The 27,025-nt window shown below is 52.3% G+C and overlaps 1 protein-coding gene across 1 annotated transcript; it reads right to left on the bottom strand.

Annotated features, from left to right (window-relative positions):
- Positions 1-10,454: 10,454 nt before the first annotated feature.
- Positions 10,455-24,446, bottom strand: LOC120763509 (tyrosine-protein kinase ZAP-70-like). Its single transcript, XM_040086914.2, has 12 exons — positions 24,045-24,446; positions 20,985-21,145; positions 19,694-19,832; positions 18,022-18,100; positions 17,385-17,425; positions 16,207-16,255; positions 15,438-15,618; positions 14,460-14,666; positions 14,031-14,223; positions 12,890-13,030; positions 11,526-11,638; positions 10,455-11,100 (listed from the first exon to the last, which is right to left on the bottom strand). Exons 1-12 carry the CDS (start codon positions 24,444-24,446, stop codon positions 10,977-10,979), a joined length of 1,830 nt encoding a protein of 609 aa, XP_039942848.1. The 3' UTR covers positions 10,455-10,976.
- Between the last annotated feature and the right edge of the window lie 2,579 nt (positions 24,447-27,025).

Raw genomic sequence — 27,025 nt, 5'->3', positions numbered from 1 at the left:
CCTGGATCCCTGGCAGTGCCCAAGCAGGAGCAGCCTGGGGCAGTGGAAGGTGTCCCTGCCATGGCAGGGTGGCACTGGATGATCCTTCAGTTCTCTCCCAACCCAAACCATTCCATAGGAGGCTGTGAATAAAAACTTCCTCTGCAACTGGGATGATTTAAACTCAAGTATGAAATATTCCACTTTTTTTTTTTCTTTCCCCCAGCGCACTCTGGGTGCAGCCCAGGCCCTGTTTGGTGTCCAGCAGGTGTCAGAGGGTCCTGGCAGCGGCACAAAGAGGGAAAGGGGCAAAGCCCAGAGGGGATTTCTTCTTCTCTGCACAGCACCCAGTCCTCAGCAGAGCCAGTTCCTTGTCCTCAGCTGTGCGCAGGTTTTGCACCTCTGGCAGCTCTTCCATCCCTGCACTCCTCCAGGACAGAAAAGCACCGAGAAGATCCTGGTGCTGCCAAGGCAGGAGCAGCAAGGAAAAATCTGCCATAATAGTGATCAGTCTCACTGGAGTGATGACAGAATGGTGGAATGGTTTGGGTGGGAAGGGACCTCAGAGCCCATCCAGTGCCACCCCTGCCATGGCAGGGACACCTCCCACTGTCCCAGGCTGCTCCCAGCCCTGTCCAGCCTGGCCTTGGGCACTGCCAGGGATCCAGGGGCAGCCACAGCTGCTCTGGGCACCCTGTGCCAGGGCCTCAACACCCTCACAGCCAACAATTCCTGCCCAATACCTGAACCAAATCTCTGCAGAGATTCCACTTTCATTCACAGCAGTGGCTGTCAGCTGATTTTTTGTTGCTTTATTTTAGTCTGTTTTATTTTGCACTGGTTCTGACATGATGAGTGTGAGCAAGGGGGAGAGAGACTCTTTCTTCCTAGGAAATCAGGGCTGGGCTGTGGAGGTAACTCTTCCCTCTTACTGCTCCCAGAAGTGGGAATTGGGAAATTCCTGGCTGCACTGAACTTTAGATATCTGCTCCTGAAGGGTTTTTCCATATGGAAGGATCCTGTCGGATTTCCCTTCTAGTGAATGGAGAGAAACAGACTTTTGTAAGGTTCTGATTTATTTTAGATTTTTATCTTGAGAAGAAGAAACACGTCCTCTCATCTTTTTCTTGGTAATATAATACAACACAATATAATAAAATATAATGTCATGCTTTAAGGGTGGTGATTTTGTTGGGTTGGGATTTTTTTTTTGTTTGTTTGCTTGTTGGTTTGGTTTTGTTGTTGTTGTTGGTTTTTTTGGTCTGGCAATATAGAAATTTTCCTTCAGAAATTGCCAATTTTGCAAGAAGTGTTTTTTTATCTGTGAAGGAATGAGATTGTAACATAAAGGTCCTTGCTAGCTCCAAAAACTGGAGCTGAAATTCAACACTTAAGATGGATTGTTGTGAAAAGAGGAATAAAAAGCATTTTTAAGGGAATACAACGATTTTAAGGAAGTGCAGGGAACGAGGATGAGCCAATCATATTCAGCTGTAAAAGGAGATTTCCTGCTTTTCAGATTTTCAGGGATCAGGTAACTTCATCCCTGGGCAGTCTGTCATGAAAAAAAAAAAGCCCTGTGAAATATTTTGTTCCAAACAGGTTTTCCACAGAAATGTGAATTATCACCAGGGAGAAATTTTCCACAGCAACACTCAGTTTTCAATTCAAACTCAATTTCATAACAGCAGTTGGGGAACCACCCTCAGTTGTTTTCCCTCTCCCCAGTGGTTTCCAGCTTGGACAATCAAAACATCACAGCCAAAAAAAAAACCCAAAAAACAACCCCAAAATACTCTTTACTTTCCAGATGTATTGTTTGAAGAAACCCTCCAAAGGTTGCAAAGAAAAATTCTCCAAAACCATTTTTCTGTTGACAAAATCATTGCCAGGAGCTGGGAATTCCAAAGCAGCTCCACAAAGTAGTGGCACCACCAGACTTTTCTCCGCAGAAGCGTCTCCTTCCTCCCCCGGGGGATTTTTGTGGTTTCAAGTCGTGTTGTCCTGCTCTGTTTCCCCTCCCAACTCAAGGCAGGGCTGAGCCCCCTCGCAGCTGCTCCTTTTCCAGGTCGGGTCTTGTTGGGAAGGATGAAGCCAGAAAGCCCTATAAATATGATTGCTTAGATTCTGAGAATGTGAAACCTGTAACTGAGATAGAATTGAAAGTAAGTTTTGATGTTTGAGATGTCCTAGCTGCTGGATGCCTAGGAAAACAACCCCCAATGTATGATTTATCCCACACTTGTAACACCCCCCTGGAGTATCAAGTATCTGTAACCCCATTGGCACAACCCTGTCACAGCCCACCTCGAGACCCCTTATCAGGGGGCTGCGAGTGGGCCTCTCTCTTCTCTTCTTCTTCTGTTCCTTCTGTTCCTTCTCTCCTCTTATCTCTTTGTTTACCTCTTGCATCTTGCTCTTGGAATTTCCTTATCTCTCACTACCCCCACCTTCCAAGGCCATGCTTCAGCTGTGCCTGGCGGCTCTGAGCAAGGCCTCCCAATCTTATACAATAAACCCCTTCTTCTAAAACCCAACTTCAGAGATCTCTCGTCTGCATTAATCTACACCGTCCTGGAGTCCTCAGCAGCAAGAGGCATATTTCTACAGGGTCTCACCTTTCCTGCCGAGATGTTGCGTCTGAACCTCACCTCCAAACCCTCAGCTCACCCAGTGCCCGCAGGAGCCACCCCAGCTCCTCCCCTGCCCTCAGCACCAGGGGCTTTCCTCCCTCTTACCCTGAACCCCCAAACCAAAATCACTGCTCTGCCAGCTTCAGCCCAGCTCAGCTGGGGTTTATAATTATTTTTACCTTTATTTTAGCGTTTCTCTGAGTTAAGGAGGCATTATTTGCGTGTTGGGAGGGAGTAGGAGGTGCCACGACAGCATTTTCAGGGCAGAGCTGGCCTCAGTGCTCACCCACCCCAGCTGCCCAGAAGAATAGAGCCTGTCTGCAGCTCCTCAGCCCATCCTGCCAATTCCTGCAGGGTTTTAATAACATTTGATCCTAAATGAAGCAAAACCCATCCTGCAGGAAAAAGCTCTGGGAGCTGCTGCCATAGGAGAAAAGGAAACTCAGCCAGAACTGGAGAGGGACCTTCAACATCCACACAGCTGGGGAAGGTGGTTTGGGTTTGGGCTGCAGGAAGGAGCCAGCACTGAGCTGGGTTCCCTCTCCTGTGCTCTTGGAGGGGTTTGGAGCTGGGATTTGCTGGCGTGGGCAGCAGCCTCAGGGTTTTGGCAGGACTCATCCCTGGGGAATAGCTGGCCTGAGGGGCTGGAACACTCCCTGGTCCCTTCTGTCACGCCTGAGCCATTGTTTGAGGGCTGGCAGCAGCTCCTGGGATTAAGCCACTGTGACATCTGCTGTGTCACCCCGGGGCCGGGCCGTACCAGCACTTTACTCTGTCACCCTGGTTTGTCTGAGTTTTTTAAAGCCTTTTGAATTTTCATAAAATGGAGTCAGACCTTTTAGCTGCTGCACAGTATTAGGAGCAGTTTCTACCTTTTTCCCACATATGTAACATAAACAAATCCTTTGTTTTTCATTCTCTGTCCTTTGTTTGCATATTTCTAACCTGAAAACAATTGTAACTGACAATTCGTCTGGCCGCTGAGGCTGAGGGGTGGAAAACCCCAGAAGCCAATCTTCGGCCAGACCCACAAAGGTATAAAAAGTAAGAAATAAACAAGGAGGCTCTCTCTCCGCCCTGACTCAGCTTGAGCTGGACCGGAGAAGTCTCTGTCCTGCGAAAATCTCTCGTCTCATGTGATTGCTTTGCGTGTCACGATCACATTACTCCTTGGTTACTCACTGGAGGATGATTCTCTTCCAGTCCTGGACAGGGAATGGGGCAGCACAAGAACCCCGTGGCTCCCTGGCTGCAGCAGCTTTGGGAGCACAGGGGTTTTCCATGGATTATTCCTTCCACAGGATTCCCAGAGAGTCCCCTGGGCCGTTCCCCAGCAGAAGGGATGCTGTGGATTTGGGGAGACGGGGATGAAGGCGCTGCAGGAAGGGGCACAGACGATGTCAGGGTGTTGAGGCCCTGGCACAGGGTGCCCAGAGCAGCTGTGGCTCCCCTGGATCCCTGGCAGTGCCCAAGGCCAGGCTGGACATTGGGGTTTGGAGCAGCCTGGGACAGTGGGAGGTGTCCCTGCCTGGCAGGGGTGGAGTGGGATGAACTTTAGGGTGCCTTCCAACCCAAACCATTCCATGATTCCATAATAACAACTCGAGCAGTCCCAGTGCCAGCAGAGGCCCAGCTGTGTCCCTGTGTGAGGGACACTCAGCCCCGGGTGACTTTAGCCACACAAAACCTTTCCTACACACACCAGGACACACCTGAAGATTCCCAGACATCCCAGGGATGTCATTCCCCACTCTGAAGGCTCCAACCCAAAAATACCAGAAGGGAAAACGAGGATTAAATCTGCCCTAAGTCACATTGTCCTTTGGAAACTGCTCAAAGGGAACATCGACATCCTCCTTCCATTTGCTGGGAAGAATGACCTCCACAAATTCCCATCACTTCATCCCCTCTTCATTTAGCTCTGCCTATGAATCTGATTTTCCCTTACATTGGTTTTCCTGAGCCTGGGGCTGTGTTGAGGCGCCTTGATCTGTCTTGGCCCCAGGGACAGAGGGACAACTGTGGAAGGAGTGTCCTTCTCCAGCAGTGTGAGCTCCCATTTCCATCCTGTCCAGCTGGATTTCTCCATCCTCTCATGGGCTCTGGTCCCTGAGGGCAAAACAGGTTGGATGCAGAGGCAAATGTGACCCAGTTCAGGGGAACGGCCTTTGCCTGTTCTGCTTCCAGAGAAAAAAGGTCAAACCCCCTAAATCCTAATGAAAAGAACAGGAATCCTTGATCAGGGGAAGCTACAATCAAATCCTTGATTTAGAAAACCGAATTAAGAAAACCTAGAGGAGAGATTTTTTTTTTGGTTCACTTCTAAAATTAAAATATCAGAGATAAACCAGATGATTTGTCACGAAATTAAACATGACAAAATAAAATTCAATGCCCCCTTTAAAACCTTGTTCCTGCAGATTATACTTGGAATATCCTCCGAAATATTCCCTTTGCTCGGTTCCCTGCTCTGCCTGTGAATAGATATTTACATTCTACCCCCCAAAATTCCTCCTTTTGTTCCACTTTCATTACCTGAGCCCGTGTCTTTATTTCTGCTCTTACTTAGCAGCTGCTCTGCCCCTTCCCCACCTTTGCTGTGTCTTTGCAGCTCCTCCCAGTGTCAGTTCAGTTGTGATTTTTCTGACTGTGCCAGCACAGCTCTGGGGTGTTAAACAGGCTGCCCTAAATAGCAGCTCTCAGCCTTCTGTACAGTATTTTCCCCTCTTTGCTGAGTCTTTGCTGCTTCACATTTGGGAAAATGGATGCTGAATTTGGGGAGCTGCTGGCAGGATTCGACATCTGCCTTCCTGTGTCTGTTTTTAACCCAGGTTTGGTACATCAAGCACTTTTTCCGTCCTTTTTTCTCTTCTTTGTTGAAGCAAAAACACATGAAAGAAAACACTTTCCCCTTTTCCACTGGTTGGAGGAGATGCTTTATCTTTTATTAATCATTGCAACCACTTTTTTCCTACCAGTATTTTTATTTTGCATTTTAAATTGCTGAACACCTACCAGTTTAAATTTTCAATTTTAAAAAGCTGGAGCCTGATAGGAGATTTTGTGATTCCCTTATTTCTGTGATTCTCTTATTTTTGTGATTTCCCTATATTTTTGTGATTTCCCTATATTTTTGTGATTTCCCTATATTTTTACCACAGACACCTTGAGCTCCTTCCTGAAGGTGTCTCTTGCACATGTGCTTCTTAATAGCAAATAAAACCATCATTTTCGATGAGATTTTCTATGGAACAGCAGAATTTGCTAAAACCTGCAAATTAATGAATATTTATTGCTGTGCAACAATAAGTCCAATTCCCAATGGATTAACTGTGTTATTTCTGGAATCACAGCTCTGGGAGTAACAAAAGCAGAGGCATAAACCAGAGGATCACAGAATTCCACACAGAACCATGGAATTAAGGTTGGAAAAGACCTTTAGGATCAAGTCCAACCATCAGCCCAAAGCACCATGGTCACCACTAATCCGTGCCACACTCAAAAGGTTTTTTGAGCACTTCCAGGGATGGTGACTCCACCACTGCCCCTTCCAATGTCTGACCACCCTTTCCATGAAGAAATTCCCACTAATATCCAATCTAAACCTGCCCTGGAGCAGCTTGAGGCCATTTCCTCTCATCCTGGAGGAGATAAGGAGATATCAACCCCCACCTCAGATGCTTCTCACCTCCGCAGGATTTTTTATTCTTTTTTAGGTCGAGGGCTGTTGACTCTTTGTCATTCCAGCCTCTTTCCCAAAATTCACCGGCACGTGGCCAAAATCCTGCCCAGGATGATGTGGATTTTGTAGACCTGGGGAAGGAGCTGCTCCCCCACGTCTCTGTTTCCATCATGCCAAAGGATGTGGGGATTGCCACACTCCTGCCAGGACCGTGCCCTACACCCACTCCCTGACCCCGGCACCAGGCGACTTGGGTTGGACAGGGATTTTCCAACAGAAGAGTTTTCCACCTGAGAACGCTGACGAGGCCCAACCGAAGAGTTCTGGGGGAAGGGTTTTTATTCCATCAGAGCTTTCGGTGGAAACAAAGCGAGGTGTGGCCAGGTGCTCGGATGGGCCCCCAAACCCTGCCAGCTCCTCCTGCTGCCCACGCAGCCCTGGCCTTCCTGGAGCCGTGGCCACAGCATTTCCCAGCCGATGGATGAGCCAGGGCAGCAAAGAGAGGCAGTTCCTGCAGCAGTGACTTTGTAGATTAATTGAATTAATTCATTTTACAGCAAAAGGAATTTACTGAAGGTGGTGGGGGTTTTTTTTAGCCTGTTGACACCCAGTTATTTTTCTGCACAGTTTAAGGACTCCTCAGCCTGGCCCAGAGCCACAAGCCCAGGCTGGGGGTCGGAGGAGGGAGGGTTGGAGGTCACAGGAGGAGAGCTGGAGGTCACAGGAGGAGAGCTGGAGGTCACACGAGGAGAGCTGGAGGTCACAGGAGGAGAGCTGGAGGTCACAGGAGGAGAGCTGGAGGTCACACGAGGAGAGCTGGAGGTCACAGGAGGAGAGCTGGAGGTCACACGAGGAGAGCTGGAGGTCACAGAAGGGACGGTTGGAGGTCACAGGAGGAGAGTTGGAGGTCACACGAGGAGAGCTGGAGGTCACAGGAGGAGAGCTGGAGGTCACAGGAGGAGAGTTGGAGGTCACAGGAGGGAGAGTTGGAGGTCACAGGAGAGAGGGTTGGAGCCTCGATGACACCCATGTCTCAGAGAGCCTCAGTGACACCCGTGTCACAGGGAGCCTCAGTGACACCCGTGTCACAGGGAGCCTCGGTGACACCCGTGTCACAGGGAGCCTTGGTGACACCCGTGTCACAGGGAGCCTCGGTGACACCCGTGTCACAGAGAGCCTCGGTGACGCCCGTGTCACCAGCGCCGTGCACAGCATTCCGGGTGGGATCTCCTGCAGGGAGTGGCCATGGCTCAGTCCAGGGATGCCCTGGTTGTGCTGGGTGTGGTTCGACTCCTCGGAGCTGGGAAAGCCTTGGAATATAAAAAGGAGGAATCCGCTGGGGGCGTGAAGTAGGAACACAAGCAAAGGAGTTTGGGAGCTTTTCTTCCAGGCTCCTCACAACACCTGACAAGTCAGAGCCTTCCCTGCCTCATGCCCTTCTGGTGGATTTAGGAACAAGGTGATCTCCTGGCCTGCAGGGAGAGGAGGGGGCGGTGTAGGATCAGAGGTTCACCTGAATTCCCTGGAGAAATGTGAGATTTGGAAGGGTATTTTCGGTAGGCCCCAAGTTCTCCGTGCCTTCACGGTTGCCAGGCATTTCACTGCTGGCCAAGGAGGAAACAGCCCAGTGGGAGAAGGGAAAATAGCTTGGAAAATCTCCTTTTCCATGGGTTCAGGGAATTCCTCATGGCTCTGAAACAGAGGTCAGGGGACCCAGAGCTGGTTTTGGTCCCGGTTTCGTTCTGCTGCACAAAACCCGAGAGGGATGGAAAGGTGGCTTTGTCCTTGTGCCGTGTGCAGCGGATAACCGGGGGTGTGCTGGTGATAAGATAGGGTGGGATGAGCCAGATCAGGCCGGGGGATCTGCTGAGGTGTCACAGTGATGATCAGATGAGGACCAACACTGTCACGGTATCGCTGTGGGCGCTCAGAAGGTGAAGTTCATCCCTTCCCTCGCAACGCGGAGAGTGGAAAATTCCAAAGAGCCTGGAAGGTTTGGGTAGAGCAGAGGGAGATGGATGAGCGCAGGGAAGGAGGGAAGGAAGAAAAGAGAGGATTTGGGGAAGTTTCTGGAAGAGCAGCAGCTGCCACGGAGCTCCAAGTCTGTGTTCTCCAACTGCTGCCTTTATGTGACAGAGCTCTTACCCAGCCCCAGATCCCTGGGATCACAGGGAAGGGGCTGGAGGTCCAGCAGGATCTTTCACCTGCAGCAGGGAGCAGGGAGAGAGGCAGGGCTGGATAAATCCCTGCTGTGGATGGGAGAGGGGAGAGGCTGCAGGGCCTGGAATTGTTCCACTGAGGGGGCTGAGTCCCTCTGGAATGGCAGAGTCGGGGTGATCAGCGCCTCAATTCCAAGGAAATTCCCCTCAGGGGTGTCTGTCAGACCCTGCACATCCCAAGATGTGAATCACAGATTCACAGGAGCCCTGTGTCTTCAGGTCCTGCTCGTCTCACTCCTTTTCTCCCTTCCTGATATTTTCCAGTGCTCTTGGAACAGACAGCTTCCAACCCAAATCATCCCCAGCCCAGGCAGGATAAACCCTTTCCCTTGGTCCTCTGGCATAATCCTGAGGGATTTATGTCCTGTCTGTCGGGGTGTGGATACACACAGTCAAAACTCTCTCCAACTAAAGCAGAAGTTTCTCTGGGAATACTTCTCTGGTGCTTTCCTTCCCTGTTTGAAAAAAAAACAAACCAAAAATATAACAGTATCTAGCTAACTGAAAATCAACTGCAAGGAACCATTTCAAACCAGAAAACGGATTTGTTTTGAAAACAAAGTCTAAACAAAATGTTTTGGCATCGGCCCTCAAGTAGAAAACACATCGAGCCTTCTCTTTTCCAGCTAAAGAGCTGCTTTCCCTGGGAGGAAAACATGACAGAGAGGAGAAATTTTTTCCTGCACTAAGTGACTGAACAAACAGGAACAAGGCAGGTTCTCCTGGATACCTGTTTTCCTCTCTGCTGGGAGGGATAATATACCCAGAGCTCAGCATTCAGGACAAGTTGATGGGGTTGAGAGAGAAAACTCCCCATGAAGGGTTGGTGTTTCTGGAGGCTTCTGTCAATGAAACTCAGGACTGGTTTCTCCTCAAACCTGACTCAGTGACTGCTGGGACAGAGGTTAATTCAGATGTCGATAAGGTTAATTACCTGAATGCTCCCCAGAACTTTGCTTTCAGCCCAAATCCCGCTCTGGCCGTGGTTTTCAGCTGTGCCCTGGCCTGTTTGCTTTCCCCCAGGACGGGGTGCTGGGGGGGAGCTGCTCTGTGGCTTTGGCCACCAGGAGATGGTGAGAGATAAATTCTTGTGTTCGCTGCATCGCAGGGCTCTCACCTCCTGCCTCCTCCGCTGCCCCAGCCTTCACAGCCTCTGCTCTCTGCAGCTCAGCCCCAGCACGGGCCATCCTGCACCGGGGCCAGCTGCGACCCGCTGCAGGCACAGCTGAGAAATTTAATTTTTTTGCAATAAAGCGCAAAAAAACCTTCCAGCTGTGCAGCGAAACCAGACCGAGATTGCCGGGTTGGGCGAGGACAGGATCAAGAAGGGAAATCCTGGCTTAATGGAGGGAAATTACATTGATTTTCTTGTCAGCCGGTTGGAAATGGTAAAACTTTTAAAATAGCTTTTAGTTAGCGGTTTTAATTACGATTCAGTTAATTAATCGCAACCAATATCTTAATTATAGGCAATGTGTTATTCTTAAATTACTTTTAGCATGTAGCAAAGCTCCTTTTGTGGGAGCACAGCCTGGAAAAACGACTAAAACTGTGAAGTTTGTTGAGCTAACCTTGATGTGCTGCAATGAACATTCACTGCTTTGTTTGCTAAAAATGTATAAAAAGGTGAGGAAGTTTTGGATCGGGGGCTGTGTGGAGGCTGGGATTTTGTCAGCCCCATCCACACCCAGAGCTGAGAATAAAGCAATTTTTTAACACTAAAAATGCAGCGTTGGAGGGTTCTCTTATCCCGATGGGTTTGGGGGTTTTGGCAATGAGCCTGAAGCTGTTGCCAGCGCTTCTCAAAGATTTGAGCCATGGGATGTTCAGAACAGAGAATAGTTTATTTATAGGGTGACCGGTTTTTAAGCTTGAAAAACAATATTTCATCAGCACAGAGGGGCCAGGTGGGATCCAGGAGCTGAGGGATTGGTCCTGGAATTGTCTGGGAGCCACCTTGGAGGGCTGGGTGACACCTGCTCTGTGCTGGCCAGGGGTGCAGGGGGGCCAACCTGTGGGACCAGCTCTGTCCCGCTGCTCCTCTCCATCCCATTTGCAAACCAGCTGCTTCCTGCGCTGATCCAAGGGGAAAAGGACTCGGTGGCTCCCTGTGCTGGGTCCCACCCCATGCAAACCCCACCAGAAAGGTGCACTTGGTGGTTTCCCGGGAAAGCATTGTTAAAGATTCTGGAAGGATCCAGGTTCTCTGGAGCCAACACAGCTCATCCTCAGTGAGCCTGGGAGGCACAAAGCTCTGGGATCCTGGGACGGCTTTGGAGCTGTGTGGGAAGGGGCTGTGACGCTGTCGGCGCTCCTGGGCTGGGTCAGGCTGCAGGAGCTGGGAGGCACAGCTGGGTGTCCCCCGCCCTCAGATCCTGAGGAGCATTTGAGAGATTAAAGCAAAACTTCACAAAGAGCCTTCCCAGGTCCGCACAGGGCAGGTGGAGGAGCGGAGAAGGAATCTCAAGGAAGAGCTGCTTTGGCCTTGTCCCCCGTGTCTGGCCCGTTCTCGGGCTTGGCAGCAATGCTGTAGTAGTAGGAGCGGATGATGTTTTCCACAGCCACAAATCCTGGACGTTCTTCCCATCTGCAAGGGCAGAGAGGAACAAATAAAGTCATCAGGGAGGACAAAACCGGCCTGGTGCAATGAGAGGACACGGCGAGACCCTGGGGTCAGCGGCAGCCTGGCCGTGCCAGGGCTCAGGAGGCAGCTGGGATTTTCTGGGATGGAGAGGGGCAAAGGCACCGAGCCTTGGGGATCTTCCAGGATTGGCAGAGGCAGATGGAGGGGGCTGATAATAAAAAATTCATCTTGGGCTGGGGAATCACAAGGAAAGCAGGAGACACCATTTGCTTTGTGCCGTCACTGTGCAAACAGTGCAGTGAATGTGTCCCTGCCCACGGCAGGGGGTTGGACTGGATGGGCTTTAAGGTCCTTTCCAACCCAAATTTCCAATCCCATTCTGGGATTTGGTGACTCTGATGGAGCCGACACGCTGGTGAAATGCTCACCTGTATGTCCAGCACTGCTGCATCAGGGCGTACATCTCAGCCGGGCACTCCTGGGGACAGTCCATGCGCTTGCCCTGCTCGATGAAGCTGATCACCTCGGGGCCCTTCATTTTCTGGGGTGGGAGCAAGCAGGAAAGGGATTAATGTGCTCAGAGCTGGCAGCAGGGTTAGAGGAGACAGGTCAGAGCTGGGTCTGGGGTGGAGCTTTGGTCCCACACCCCCCACACCCAGCAGAGTCACTGTTCCCACCCCAGCAGGCAGAACTGGTGTCACACGCTGTGGCCAGGCCATCCTGCAGATCCCATCCCACAGACCCCATCCCATCCCATCCCACCCCACCCCATCCCATCCCATCCCATCCCATCCCATCCCATCCCATCCCATCCCATCCCATCCCATCCCATCCCATCCCATCCCATCCCATCCCACCCCACCCCACCCCATCCCACCCCATCCCATCCCATCCCATCCCACCCACCCTGCAGATCCCACCCCATCCCATCCCACCCCACCCCACCCCATCCCACCCCATCCCATCCCATCCCACCCACCCTGCAGATCCCACCCCATCCCACCCCACCCCATCCCATCCCACCCCATCCCATCCCATCCCACCCCACCCCGTCCCGTCCCGTCCCGTCCCATCCCTTCCCATCCCATCCCACCCACCCTGCAGGCCCCATCCTGCCAATCCTGCAGACCCCATCCCACCCCCCCTACTCACCCCACCCCACACATCCTGCCCACCCCATCCCTCCCACCTTCCAGACCCCTCCCCACACATCCTGACCCCCTCCAGGTCCCACCCCACCCAAGCACGGGCCCAGCAGTGGATGAGAATTGATTTTTTTTTAATCTCTCAAGTGAGCAGGAGGATCAAAAAGAAGATGGATCAAAAAACTCTGCTTCGATTCAAACCCAAATTAATTCCGTTTGTTTTCTATTTCTTCTCTCTTAAGATCAACACAAAGCTGCAGGATCCAACTGAATTTATGCCTTTCCCGAAGTGGAGGTGGGGCTGTCTCCTTTCCTACGTGTCCAACTGTGGGAACACCCACTCAAGGGAATAGGAACCGTGGATTCAGCGTCCCTGTTGTGACTGTGACACCCACGGGTGACAGAGACAGCCCTGCCTCACCCTGTAGGGTTTCTGCCTCACCCTGTGGGGCCCTGCCTCACCCTGTAGGGTTCCTGCCTCACCTTGTAGGGTTCCTGCCTCACCTTGTAGGGCCCTGCCTCACCTTGTAGGGCCCTGCCTCACCTTGTAGGGTTTCTGCCTCACCTTGTAGGGTTCCTGCCTCACCTTGTAGGGCCCTGCCTCACCTTGTAGGGTTCCTGCCTCACCCTGTAGGATCCTGCCTCACCTTGTAGGGTTTCTGCCCGAAGCTGAAGGCCTCCCACATGGTCACACCGTAGCTCCAGACGTCGCTCTTGCTGGAGAACTTGTGGAAGAGGATGCACTCCGGGGCGTACCACTTCAAGGGCCACTTCCCTGCCGTCCTGGCCTGCAGCAGAGCAAGGAGGGACATTTCCAGCCTGAGACACGGAGCGCTGGGAGCTGCATCTGAATTCTGCTCCGTGTTTCTGTCAAATCTCACACTGCTGAAAAAACCACCTGAAATGGGAGCTCCAAAGCCCAGTCCAGGCCCTGCTGTCCTGTTGTGCAGGTGCTGAATGCTCGTGGTGCCGCCCTCCTCCTGCCACCTGCTCCCAGGGCTCAGTTAAACCATGGAATGGTTTGTGTTGGAAGGGACCTCAAAGCCCATCCAGTGCCACCCTGCCATGGCAGGGACATCTTTCACTGTCCCAGGCTGCTCCAAGCCCTGTCCAGCCTGGTCTTGGGCACTGCCAGGGATCCAGGGGCAGCCACAGCTGCTCTGGGCACCCTGTGCCAGGGCCTCAACACCCTCACAGCCAACAATTCCTGCCCAATCTCCCACCCAGCCCTGCCCTCTGGCACTGGGAGCCATTCCCTGTGTCCTGTCCCTCCAGCCCTTGTCCCCAGTCCCTCTGCAGCTCTCCTGGAGCCCCTTCAGGCCCTGCCAGGGGCTCGGAGCTCTCCCTGGAGCCTTCTCCTCTCCAGCTGAGCACCCCCAGCTCCGGAGCAGAGGGGCTCCAGCCCTGTGACCAGTTTGGTGGCCTTGTCTGGACTCATTCCAACAGGTCCTCATCTTTCTTGTGCTGGGGTCCCAGAGCTGGACACAATTCCACGTGGGCTCTCTCCTTTAGTTGAGCACTGCTGGGAAGATCAGCCCTGGCTCACTCTTTGTCACCTTCTCCTCTCTCTGCCTCCTCTCATCTCCTGCCCCGCATCCCCCTGGCTGCCTCTGCATCCTCCTTGTCACCAGAGCTCTGCAAAGCCTCTTTTAACGTCACAGCAGTGAGGCAGAGCCTGATGTTGTGCAGAGGGGCCCATGAGCAGCCCAGATCCTCAAGTCTTTGTGGTTCTCATCCTCCCAAGCAGGAGGGCTCCTGCTCCAGACCCTTTGCTGTGCTCACACCCACCTTGTAGTAGCTGTCATCAGCTCCCAGAGCCTTGGAGAGCCCAAAGTCACTGATCTTGGCGTAGTGCTGGTTGACCAGCAGGACATTCCTGGCTGCCAGGTCCCTGTGGACAAAGTTCTTTTCCTCCAAGTACTTCATCCCCATGGACACCTGGTGCATCAGCTCCACGATGTTGCTCGTTGTAATCTCGTCCCTGGGGAAGGTGAAAGGAGAATTCAGTAATGAAGGACCTGCTGTGGTCCCCCCCTGACTTTTCCAGCTGCAAGGGAGAATGAGCACATAGAATGCTCCAGAATCATCAGCTCCTGGAGCCTCACACGAAAGATCTCTTTCTTCTCTTTTCATCTTTCCCACACCTCCAGGGGTGGGCTTCGAAGTAGAATTTGAGAAGAAACACAGAAAATCAGCCACGTTTTATCCACCACTCACTTCTTGGAAGCCAAGAACCTGTTGAGGGGCCCTCCAGAAGCCATCTCCATCACCAGCATCAGCGACTCGGCCTCGCACACCCCGATCATGCGCACGATGTAGGGGTTGTCCAGCTGGTGCATGATCTGCGCTTCCTTCATCATCTCATCCTTCACCGTCTTCTCGTTGTTGCTCTTCAGCACCTTGATGGCCACGTCGATCTGCTTCCTGCGCGGGGGAACAGCCGTGGGGTGGGCTGAGCACAGCCGGGGTCAGGGGTCGCAGCCAGGAATGGAAACCCCTTCTCATGTTTGACCTCTCAACAGCCTGTTCTGGCAGAGCCCTGAACCATCCTGGGCTCCCAGGGTGGAGAGAAAAGTCACCTCACCCTTGTAGGCCAGGAGGTGTCACCCCTGATCTGGAGACAGCTCCCCTCCTGACTGAGATCTGGGTCATCAGTGCCATTTTTCTGGGAGGAAACTGAGGCACGGGTAGGTAAAGATCATCACACACAACCAACAACAGAGCCAAGGTGGCACAGCTCCTCAGTGTCACTGCTTAGGCCAGTGACAGAGGTGGCCTCAGGAATGTGGAGTTGTTCCTCTGGGCCCAGCAAGTCCCTTTGGAAGGGGCAGCTGTGTGCCTGGGAATGTGGGGCAGCTTCCACACCCAGGGCAATGCAGCTGTCAGTGAAAATCCATGGAATTACAGCACCATATCATAACATCATGGGATCACTGAGGCTGGAAAAGACCTGCAAGACCATCAGGTCCAACCCCTGAGCAACCACCCCCATCCCACCACAAAATCTGCTCATTTCCTGAACACTTCCAGGGGTGGTGCCTCAGCCATCACATCCATCATCCCACACCTTCCAGATCATTTCTTATCCACTCTGTTCTCACTTTGGGGCCCATCTAGTGACCAACAGGACAGCTGGGGACACCTCGAGCCCGGCCCGGCTCCCTCTGCTCCCCCTTCCCCAGCACCCTCACTCACTTCCTCATTTTGTAAACTCCCTTCTTGACGCAGCCAAAGTTTCCTGCCCCCAGCTCCACCTCATCAATCATCAGGTGGTCCCTCTTCAGGAAGAGCTTCTTGTCCTTCAGCTCCTCGGGATCGCTGTAGGGGCTCTCGTAGACGCTGGTGTCCATGGGCAGCAGGCGGGATTTTCCTGCCCCTTCCCGAGAGGAACACTTGGTTATCAACCTGCCCTTCCCCATCCCGCTGTCCCTCATGGATTGGGAAGGGTTTCTCTGCTCTTTTGGCCGATTCGCCTTCACCTCCTGCATTTCTCGTCCCTCCTGGGCATCTCCCTTCCTTTCACAACCCAGGGCCCCTCCCAGCTCTGGCTGCTGAAGGAGGTGGGATGGGGACAGGGGTCTGGGCATTCCCACTCCACACACCCTGGAGGGGTCTGAGCATTCCCACTCCACACACCCTGGAGGGTCTGAGCATTCCCACTGCACATATCTGCCCTGCCAGCCCTGGGCAGAGCTTTACCCCACTGAAATTCATCTGAATACACTGAGTATTTAGTGGAAAATGGGGATAGGGCAGGGCTTCACTTCCTGGGTAAGGCAAGGAATGAGGTAGGGCTTGATTTCCTGGGAGCCCGGTGTGGGTGTGGGACCCTGAAATGTCTAGGATGCTCCTGGGTGCTTTTGTAAGAAAGGAGCTTCATAGCTGGGCTCCAGGGAATGCCTGGGCTCCCGGACATCCCCAGTCCTGTTCCCTGTGAGGAGGAGAGGGCTCTGGAGGCGCTCACCTACGGGGTCTGGCGTGTACCCGTCCGCATTGAGAGAGCCCAGGGTTCTCTGGAAGAGAAATGAGAGGAAGTGGATAAAGGAGAAATTGCTTCAGTTGCAAATGGAGGGGAAAGGGACGGGGAAACTGCACCCCAACACAGCCCAGCTGGTGACCGCTCTGAGAGGCCTGAGGGGGCTGACCCTGGGGTGGTCTGGAGCCAGCATTCCGGCTGCAGTTCCCCCAGGGCAGGGCACAGCAGGGATCCGGGCACAGCACCCTTCTCCCAGGGGCTGTGCGGGGTGAGGGCTCTCTGTCCCCTCTGCTGTCCCCATCCCAGCCAGGACTCGCGGCTTGCAGTGAGCCAGGAAGGGGAGGGAAGGCTGGAGGCAGCTCAGGTCACAGCCAGCACAGGAAGAGTGGCCTTGTGAGCACACAGGGACACCGTGCAGCCACTGTCCCCAGAGCAGACAGCCACAGGGTGGCACAGCTTGGAATTCCAGAGTCACAGAATCCCAGAATATGCTGAGCTGGATCCCTCAGGGATCATCAGTCCAGCCCCTGTCCCTGCACAGACACCCTAACAATCCCACCCTGAGCACCCCTGAGAGCGGTGTCCAAACGCTCCTGCAGCTCTGGCAGCCTCGGGGCTGGGACCATTCCCTGGGGAGCCTGGGCAGTGCCCAGCACCCTCGGGGGGCCCTGTGGGGTGTGAAAGCACCCTGAGGTGATGGTGACCCCCAGGCCCCACTCAGCCCCGCTGGGATCCCCGAACCCGCTGCTTTCAGCACAGCTCAGCGCTCGGTGACCCGGCAGTGACATTCCCGGGAGAGAGGGAGCACAAAGCCCTGGCCGGGGGCCAGAGGGAGCAGCAGGGCTGAGCATTCCCAGAATCCCAGCACGGCTTCCTCGCTCCTGCCTGGCGAGCAGGGCAGGCGTGGAGGCTCCCCAAGGACGGGCCCACATGTTGCAAGGAGCTCGGGATGAATGGAAACCCTTCTCAGCTCTGTGCCCAGCCATTCCCCACCCCCATCCAAGCTGGAAAAGGAACAACATCCCAGCTGGGCTTAATGAAGTCCAGTTCCTGGGCTTTTAGACAAAAGCAGGGTTTGAAGAGCGGGGTTTGATCGGCCGAGCTTGAAATGCAGCAATATGAGAACCACCGAGGTCCCAGTGGCGCAGAGCCTCCCCCAAACTTACGCTCGCGGAGGGGTGGGTGGGTGGAACTGGTGCTGCAGAGGCTGTGGATCAGGAGAGAGGATTTGTCATCAGGGGTTTGCTGTCAGGAGTTTTCCCTAAGCAGGGTCAGAGCATCGTCCTGGAAGGACCCTGTGGGTCTGATCACATCCCCTCCACCCCCCAAAAGGATAATTTCAACAGCTTTAACCTAAAAAGGTGTGGAAATGTGTCTGGATGTGGCTGTTATCCCCAAATTTTCCCAGGGAAAGTGCCACCACTGGAGCACCCCGTGGCTCCAGGGACGGAGTCTGGCGGAGCTGTGCCCCAGGACAGGCCGGGCTCTGAGGGGACATTTGTGACACGTGGACCCAAAGTGTCCCCTGGCTCTGAGTGTTTAGAGAGCCAGCAGGGCCCAGCCTTGCAGGACATGGATTCTCCTGCTGCCTGGAGAGCAGTCACGCTCCCAATCCGGCTGTTGGCCACCAAATCCTTTTGGCCACTGACTCCTGCCCTTGGGCCACCTCAGGCCAGTGACAATTTGCCCGAGGGGCAGAGCCCTCACCGCCCCAGGGAAGGGAAATTTGGGCTGGCACTGCTCCAGCTGGCAGCAGCTGGTGACAAACCACGGCCAGGGGTGGCACTGAGAGCGGCGGCTCACCTGGCATGTTGGGGTTGGGACAGGCTTCCCTCAGGTAGAAAATCAGCCCGTCTGGTTTGAGTTTTAAGTACTCCACCAACTGGGAAAAGGATGAGAGGAAAAAGAGATTACTGTGAGGAGAAAATAATTTTTAATTTTTTTTTTTTTTTTTTTAATTTTTTTTAGTTGTTGTTGAAGGCAACTTTTGTGGCTCAGGGCAACGATTCCTCTCAGATTTATGGCAGGCAGGGACCAGACTGTTTCTGTCCTCTGTCTGTGCACTCAGGGGTGTCCCAGGGTGCGATTGCATCCCTGAATATCTGCCAGAGCCGAGGAGAACATGGGAAATTCGATAAGGCCCAAAGAAAGACAAAATCTGCAGTCTGAGTAGGGCATGCTCGGTGCAGTGTTGTCATCGTGCCAGCCAGGAGGGGTTTCAGGCCCTGATGCGTGGGATGAGCCCTGAGAGAAAGCAGATCCTTTCCCAGGGGAGCTCCAGGGTTTGTTCCGTGGATCCCGGGCAGTTGTTGATGGCAGCACCGCTGGGGACATCACTGGGGCTGGGGACATCCAGCCCAGCCCTGGGACCAGACCAGGGGACAGCAGGCTTTCCCTTCCCCCCCCGGCTGCCTCAGATTTCAGCTGCAATCGGGAGCCTGGCACGGTTCTGTCACCATGAAAATGCCCCAAAGTCTTTGTTTTCAATAGAATTCCGAGCGAAAACGGCCCTGGGAATTCAGGGAATTCAGCAAAATGGAGTGGCTGTCCCTCAGCCTGCCCTAGCCAGGAGGAAGCTCCAGCATCCACCCCCTGGATAATTTTAGTTAATGGTTTAACCCTTAAATGAGTTGGTTTAATTAATTAATCAATCAATCCCAACAAATATATGAATTAATTATAAATAGTATGTTATTCTTCAGTTACTCTCAGCCAGCATAGGACAAGGTTGTCATGAGCTACTTTTGCAGGAGCACAGCTTGGGAAAAAATACTGGAATTTTAATTTTTGGTAAACTGACTCTGATATACTCCAACGAACAAAGCCTGGGAGAGGAAGATAGAGGTTGGACATCTGGAATACAGAATTTATGGACCACAAGGAGACTTTGGAGAAACCAGAAGAAAAAGAAGAGACTAAAGAAGATTCAGTTTAGGCATTGGAGGGTCCCTGCTGGAGAAAAAAATAATACTAAAAAGATTGAAAATATGGTCTAATTAGCAGAAAAAAAATTAATAGCCAATAGAGGATAGAATACCAATTAATGAAACAGAATTAGCACAGAACCATGGAATATTCTGAGTTGGAAGGGACCCCTGAGGATCAATGGTGATGATTATTAATTGTTAGGTGATAGGGATCCAACCCACAGCTGTGGAGTTATGATGTCATTTAGAACCAATGAATATTTTCTTTTCATAAGTATAAATAAGTATAAATAAGTACAAATAAGTATAAATAAATCCATAAATGTACAAATAAGCGACAAAGTTTTGGGTCAGGCTCTGTGTGGAGGGCGGAATTTTGTCGGCCACACACACAAACCCTGGCCAGGAATGAAATAATTCCTGGCACGCTGACACTAAAAAGATGGCGCTAGAGGGGTTTCTTTATCCTGACGATTTTGAGGGATTTGGTAACGCTGCAAAGCATGGGAAAAAAGTGCCTCAATTTCTGAGGACACCCAGCCTGGTACCTGCCAGAGCGTGTCGAACTTGGTGCCCTCAGGAATGGAATATTTCCCAGATTTGTCGTGATCCACCCGGTAGTGATACACGGTCTTGCCATAGACGAGGGACAGGGCGTAGGAACGGTTCTCCTTCTTTTCTCTCAGCCTGGCAGGAAGGAAAATTGTTAATAAATTGTCGAAAGCAGCTCTTGGTTTTGCTCTGAGGATTGTCAGTGTCAGTGGGGAGTGGGCACGTGGAGAGGTGTCCCTGCATCCCTGTATAAAATGCATAAATTGTGTATATTCCAGCACAAAATAAAATGCAAGAGGCTGTCGGGAGCTATTTTTAAATTTAAATAACAGACCTGATCTAGTACCTTCTACCTCAGGCAGAAAAACCCCTCCATTAATGCAAAAAATTCCTACAGAGGCCAAAATTAAGGCAGACCTGACCAAAAGCCTAAAGCTGGGTTTAAAGCTGGGTTTTTGTTGCCTTCCCAACACCCTCTGCAGAGGCTGAGGAGGGATCTTCACCTGCAGCCTCTGACCGTCTCCTCCACCCTCTGCAGCAGATTCCAGCCCCTCTGAAGAGGCTCAGGAGGGACCCTTCACCTCCTTCTTCACCCCTCTCACAGAACCGGAGAATCTCAAAAATAGCTTTGGTTCAAAAAGACCTTAAAGGTCACCCAGTTCCAGTTCCTCCCACTGTCCCAGGCTGCTCCCAGCCCTGTCCAGCCTGGCCTTGGGCACTGCCAGGGATCCAGGGGCAGCCACAGCTGCTCTGGGCACCCTGTGCCAGGGCCTCAACACCCTCACAGGGAGGAATTCTTTCCCAAAATCTCATCTAAGCCTACTCTTAGTTTCAAACCATTCCCGCTTGTCCTACCGCTCCAGCTCCTGTTGAACTGTTCTCCGGTGAATTCTTTCTTTCCCTAACTCACCCACGAGAGAATTAAATTACATTAAGGCTGTCTCACCAGGGCAGAGATGCAGAGAAAAACTTTCTCCTGTGTTTTCTGGGCCTTACACTTCCAGCCTGTCAGTGTTTAGTCTTTCCCCACTGAACCCCCTATCACTCATCATCCTGAGCAGCAGCAACCGAACTTTACAGAGATATTGAAATACGAAGAACAAATAAAACTCCAGATTGGCTCTTTATGAGGGGGACAAGAACAGATTTGGGGCTCATCTTTGAAATATCTGTAACCACTCTGAGCACGTTCAGCTACACCTCCTCCGCCACGTGAAACCACCGACAGCAGGGCAGAGGGTGAAGCATCCATGGATCCCAGCACCTTCCAGGGGTTTGGATACTCACAGGAATTTCCCATCCGGCTGTGCCCCCGAGTAGAGCCTCCTCTCCGCCTCCTCCCGGGAGATGTTGCCGTGGTACCAGGACATCCTCTCGTGGGCTGTGGTGGCCACGAGCTTCTCCACCTGGGGAGCCTGGCTGATGATGGCCTGTTCCAGGGCATCCCCCTGGGAAAGAGCAGCAGGTGAGACCTCCTCCAGTGCCGCTGCTCTGCTGAGGGCTTCAGCTGGGGCACAGGGCACAGGGAACTTGGAACGGCTCCTAATTAACTGAGACACAGCAGCGGCTGAACTCTGTGCTGCTGCAGAGCAGAATTCCTGGCTTATCTCGCCTGACCTAATCCCTTAAATCCAGCTGAAGTCCTCTGACTTTGGAGAGAGAAGAGAGAAGGTGCCATGTTTATGTGGGGAATCTTAATGCTGGGCCTGTGGGGTGTCCTTCAGCCTCGTGTTCCTGGCTGGTGGCAATCTGGATCTGAGCCCCTGCTGAGTCCTGGCAGCCCAAAGGGCCACCGTGTCCCAGGGAGGGATTGTCCTGTCCTGCTCTGCACTGGGGCAGCCTCACCTCCAGTGCTGGGGGCACTTTGGGCACCACAAAATCAGAAGGATCCAAAGCTGTTGGAGAGCGTCCAAAGGAGGGACACGGAGCTGGGGAAGGGGCTGAGGAGGGGCTGAGGGCACTTGGCTCGTTCAGCTGGAGCAGAGGAGACTGAGGGGAGGCTCCTCGGGGGCTGCAGCTCCTCCCGAGGGGAGGCGGAGGGGCAGGGGCTGAGCTCTGCTCTGGGACAGGGACAGGAACCCAGCAAGGGCTGGAGCTGTGCCAGGCCTTGGGATGGAGCTCAGGGAAAGGTTCTTCCCCCCGAGGGTGCTGGGCACTGCCCAGGCTCCCCAGGGAATGGTCCCAGCCCCGAGGCTGCCAGAGCTGCAGGAGCGTTTGGACACCGCTCTCAGGGGTGCTCAGGGTGGGATTGTTGGGGTGTCTGTGCAGGGACAGGGGCTGGATTTGAGGATCCTGTGGGATCCAGCTCAGGATATTCCATCAGTCCATGATTTTCTTTAGAGCACCTTTCTGGTGCCCCTGCTCACCACCCACGGGCACCAGCACCTGGCAGGGTCGGTGCAGTTTGGAGATCACCGGGGACCCTGAATTCCCGTCCCCGGGCTCACGGCGGTGTGAAACCGCTCTGTCCCTTTGCCAGGAGGTGGCGATGTCCTTTGCCTTATCTGCAGGTGGCCACGGATCTGCTCTGGGGGAAACCCTACAGAATCCCCGGTTCTGGGAGAGAATTCTGCTACAAAACACCTCATTTTAGCACAGAACACCTCATTCAGCTGTAGAAACCCTACAGAACACCTCGTTCACCCTATAAAATACCTCATTCTGTCAAGCACATTTGGTGTGAACCGGCCAAATTTAGAGAGCTGCTGTATAAAGCCTCCATGAGGAGACGGCCTGAGCCATTTTTCTCTGAGGACTTAAAAAAAAAAAGACGGAATCCCGGAATGATTTAGGTTGGAAAAGACCTCCAAGGTCATCGAGGCCAAGCTGTGACCCATCCCCACCTTGCCACCAGCCCAGAGCACTGAGTTCCACATCCAGGCCTTCCTTGGACACCTCCAGGGATGGGGACTCCAAACCTCCCTGGGGAGCTCCTTTCAACGAAACAACAAAATGACCCCTGGAAGTGTCGGAGGAGCCAAGGTGGCATCAGGCAGAAAGAAATTATGTCCATGGCTGCCAGTGGGACCATTTAGGGTTTTGATTTATGCATATATTTTGAATATTCCAGTCTGCAGCAAAATGCAGGAACCTGTTGGTGGCTATTTTTAAATTTAAATAACAACACAGACCTGATCCAGCACCACCTGCCTTGGTCTCCTGGGTAAAACCTTCACTGGCATAAACCCCTCCACAGAGGCAAAAATTCCACTCCAAAGAGTGAAAAAGAGCAGAGCAAAATTCTAAGTCTGGTTTCATTTAACCTTCAGCACGTTTGGAGGCACAGGCACCTCACACATGGAGAGATATTCCCAGAAATCACAGAATATTCTGAACTGGAAGGGACCCACAAGGATCAAGTCCAATTATTGAGTAAATGGGCCCATACGGGGATGGAACCCAAAACCTCAGCATTATTAGCACCGTGCTCTGACCAACTGAGCCAATCCCAGGACTGGGATGGAGAATCTGCTGCCAGCAGTGCCAGGGACACATCCATGGCACGGGGATCATGTCTGTATGTGCCTCTGGAGCTTTGGGATGGGTTTGTTGTGGTTTGGGATGGTTTTGTTGGGGTTTGGGATGGGTTATTGCCTTTCGGGATGGGTTGTTGGGGTTTGGGATGGATTTGTTGGGGTTTGGGATGGGTTATTGCCTTTCGGGATGGTTTGTTTAGTTCTGGGATGGATTTGTTGAGGTTTGGGATGGATTTGTTGGGGTTTGGGATGGGTTTGTTTAGTTCTGGGATGGATTTGTTGGGGTTTGGGATGGATTTGTTGGGGTTTGGGATGGGTTTGTTTAGTTCTAGGATGGGCTTGTTGGGGTTTGGGATGGATTTGTTGGGGTTTGGGAAGGGTTTGTTTAGTTCTGGGATGGATTTGTTGGGGTTTGGGATGGATTTGTTGGGGTTTGGGATGGGTTTGTTTAGTTCTGGGATGGATTTGTTGAGGTTTGGGATGGATTTGTTGGGGTTTGGGATGGGCTTGTTGGGGTTTGGGATGGATTTGTTGGGGTTTGGGATGGGTTTATTGCCTTTTGGGATGGGTTGTTGGGGTTTGGGATCAGAGCTCTGGTCTAAGGCAGGGGCCATCCCATGGGCTGCAGAAGAGAAGGACACTTGGGCGAAGGCCTGCAAAGTGACCTCCAGCTGTTCCAAAGACGGCTCTGAAGGCTTGGGAAGATGTTTAAACCAGTGCTTGGAGAAGAAACTGGGGAAGAGCAGGATTCTGACCCCTGGCAGCGCCAGCACCCTCAAGGAGAGGAACCTCGCTCTGCTGCGCTGCGGGCGGGACACGACAGCGCCGGAGGGGCCACGGCTCCCAGCCCACCCCAGGAAGGACCCAGTACCTCCAGCTTCCAGGTCTGCCGCACGTATTCCCGCACCATGTTGTCCCTCATGCTGTCGAAGACGCCGGGCTGGGGCTCCACCCCGCTGGGGCGGTTGCAGGGCTTGCGCAGGGGGCAGCAGAGCCCGTCGGCGTCCTTGGAGTAGAACTCGCAGAGCTCCTCGGGGCCGCAGTGGGCTTTGCCCCCCAGGATGGCGTAGGTGCCGTTGAGCTGGCGCTCGATGGGGTAGTGGTAGAACTGCAGGTCGCACACCATGGAGAGCACGTAGCCGCCCAGGCTGCGCAGGCACTGCCGCAGCAGGAACAGCCCGTCCGCCATCCCCGCCAGCTTCAGGTGCTCCTCGGCCTCGGAGCGCGCGATGCTGCCGTAGTAGAAGGGCAGGTGGGCGGCCGCGTCCGGCATCTCCCCGTCCGCCTTGGCCCGCGCGCTGCTGGGGCTCGGCCTGCCGGGGAAAACGGGGCCCTGAGGCAAAACCTTGCCGAGGGGTTTGGTTGGGGTTCAGACGTCCCCGTGTGATGGAGTCCAGAGCATTCCTTTGGCTGCCCTGGAGGGTCAGGGACCTGGGCAGGGGGGTCTGGGACCCCAGCCCAGAGCTCAGAGAGACACTGGCTTTGATCCCAGTCCATGGGAAAGGCTTCCTGCACTGAGAGATGAATTACAGGCCACAAGAGTGTGAAAGATTGTAGTTTAGCTTATCACAGGGTGAAAAAACAGTAAATTTAGATTTATAGCATTGAAGTGGAGGGGGGCAAGATGGAGAATTTGGGGCGTTGTCTCCTCCTTCTTCTTTCCTCTTCCCTCGCTCCATTTCAGCAGTGACGTTGGCACAAAGTAGCTTAAGGAGATTGGGTCAAAGTAGAGATGACCTATTTAGTATAAGTGATGGGTATTGGCAATCAATGGTTAATAAAGAATACGTAGCAATTAGTATAAAAGATAACGACAGCCCAGTTCGGGAGGAGTCGTCAGATGTCCAGGCAGCTGCAAACATCTTTGTTGGGCACTGAGAAAATTGTAAGATAAGAAAAATAAACGAAGCATGCAACCTTGAAAAATCAGAACTTGAAGGCTCCGTCTCTTTTATCCGTTTGGCACAGAGCTGTGCAGAGGGCGAAAGAATCTAAAACCACCTGAATGTCGGGGAAAGCCCACGTCACCCGTGTAGAGGTTTGTCACCCTGGTTTTTCTGAGTTTTTTAAAGCCTTTTGATTGTTCATAAAATGGAGTCAGACTTTTTAGCTACTGTACACTATTAGGAGCAGTTTCTGCCTTTTCTCACACATGTAACGCAAACAAATCCTTTGTTTTTCATTCTCTGTCCTTTGTTTGCATATTTCTAACCTGAAAACAATTGTAACTGACAGCTGGTCTGGCCATTCGGCTGGGAGGTGAAAGCTCCAGAAGCCAATCCACAGCCAGACCCACAAATGCATAAAAAGTAAGAAATAAACAGGCAGAGGGGCTCTCGGCCTTGGCTCAGCCTCGGGCTCTCTCAGAGGAACAACTCTGCCCTGTGAAATCTCTCGTCTCCGTGTGATTGCTTTGCATATCCCGATCACAGAGGTTCTCCCTCTGGCTCTGGTGTGGGGTCATTTCAAACCCAGGGCACCCCACATCCCTCTGTTCTGCCCCTACTGGAGCTGGGAACTGTAAATAAAAATCCACCTGACCTTGGTTTAAGGATCCCAAGCAACAGAGTGTGAGGTTTTTATCTTCTTTTCTTTGTGTTAGGGCCGGGATTAACACATGGGAGTCGCAGTTTTGCGTTCGGACTTGGTGTTTATTAACTCGTATCTGTATTACAGTCTCACGAGTTGTGAGCTCTAACTAACAAGGTAGGAAACGGAGGTGCCTCTGACTCTTTCCAAGGTTATTTAAGCACTAATTACCCAATAACGAGATGACACCTGTATTATTTGTAATTTTGACCCAATAATTGACCACACAAGATCTGCAATGCGGGCCTCTTTCACCCAATTAGAAAAAACCACCTGAAACCAAGGAGAAGAAGGTGAAAAAGAAGGACTCAGACAACGCCCTAAATCCTCCGTATCGCCCCATATATTACTATATCCTAAAACCTCAAGTTCTAAGTTTTCCACCCTGTGATATCACACAATTCTATTCAAACTACACACGCACAGCCCCAGCGCCATCACTCAATTTCGGAATCCTGTTCCATGGCCTCAGGTCAAATGTAGGGCCTGCCTGAGGGTCAGTGCCTGTCAGCACAGAAGGACGGAAATTTTCAGCCTCCAGGGTTCCAACACCAGAGAATCCACTCAATCTTGATTTACGGACACCAAGGAATAGAGAAACCACCTGGTCCCGACTGAAAGATCCCGAGCAAGAGAGAATGCCCCAACTCCTACAGTCAATTCCTCCAGTGCTTGATTACCTTCACTATTAAAAGTGTGCTCCTTAAATCCATCCTGACATTTTTAGCCTTGACTTCCTACCATTTTCTCTCCAGCCCTGTTCACAATAAAAGGAAATTCTTTGGCCTCTCTGAATAAATGAGTTTTGCCATGGAGGTCCAGAAGGCCAAAACCTTAAATGCAATAAGATTAAAACACGAGGTGGATATGAAATGTCTAAAACAACATTCAGATAAATAACTGCACCAAGCACAGGGAAAGGAGAGAAACCCAAGTGCTTCTGGGCAGACATCAACCATCAGTCAGCAGGAACAAGAAGAAACCTTCCTTGAATTGTTTTTTAAACAATCTGTGGCATTTTTCCCTACAATACCTGGCTCTGGCTGGTTCCTGATGCTCTGATCCCCTTGGCAGAGAGAGCCCTTCGTTGACCAAGTCCTTGCAGAGCCCCTGGTGCCGAAAAACTTTAGGTTTGTCTCTGTACAGGGCTTATCTCTTTATCTTGAATCATCTAAAATGGGTGTTGACAGAGCCCAGTTTGCTGTAATCAATGGAAACATTACCATGACTAAAGGGTCTCATTTGTTCCCCTGAACTCCTGCG

Source organism: Hirundo rustica, chromosome 26 (genome assembly GCF_015227805.2).
Source record: "Hirundo rustica isolate bHirRus1 chromosome 26, bHirRus1.pri.v3, whole genome shotgun sequence".
Classification (NCBI taxonomy): Eukaryota; Metazoa; Chordata; class Aves; order Passeriformes; family Hirundinidae; genus Hirundo; species Hirundo rustica.
The sequence above is the reverse complement of the archived record's forward strand: the minus strand, read 5'-3'. Positions and strand labels throughout refer to the sequence as shown.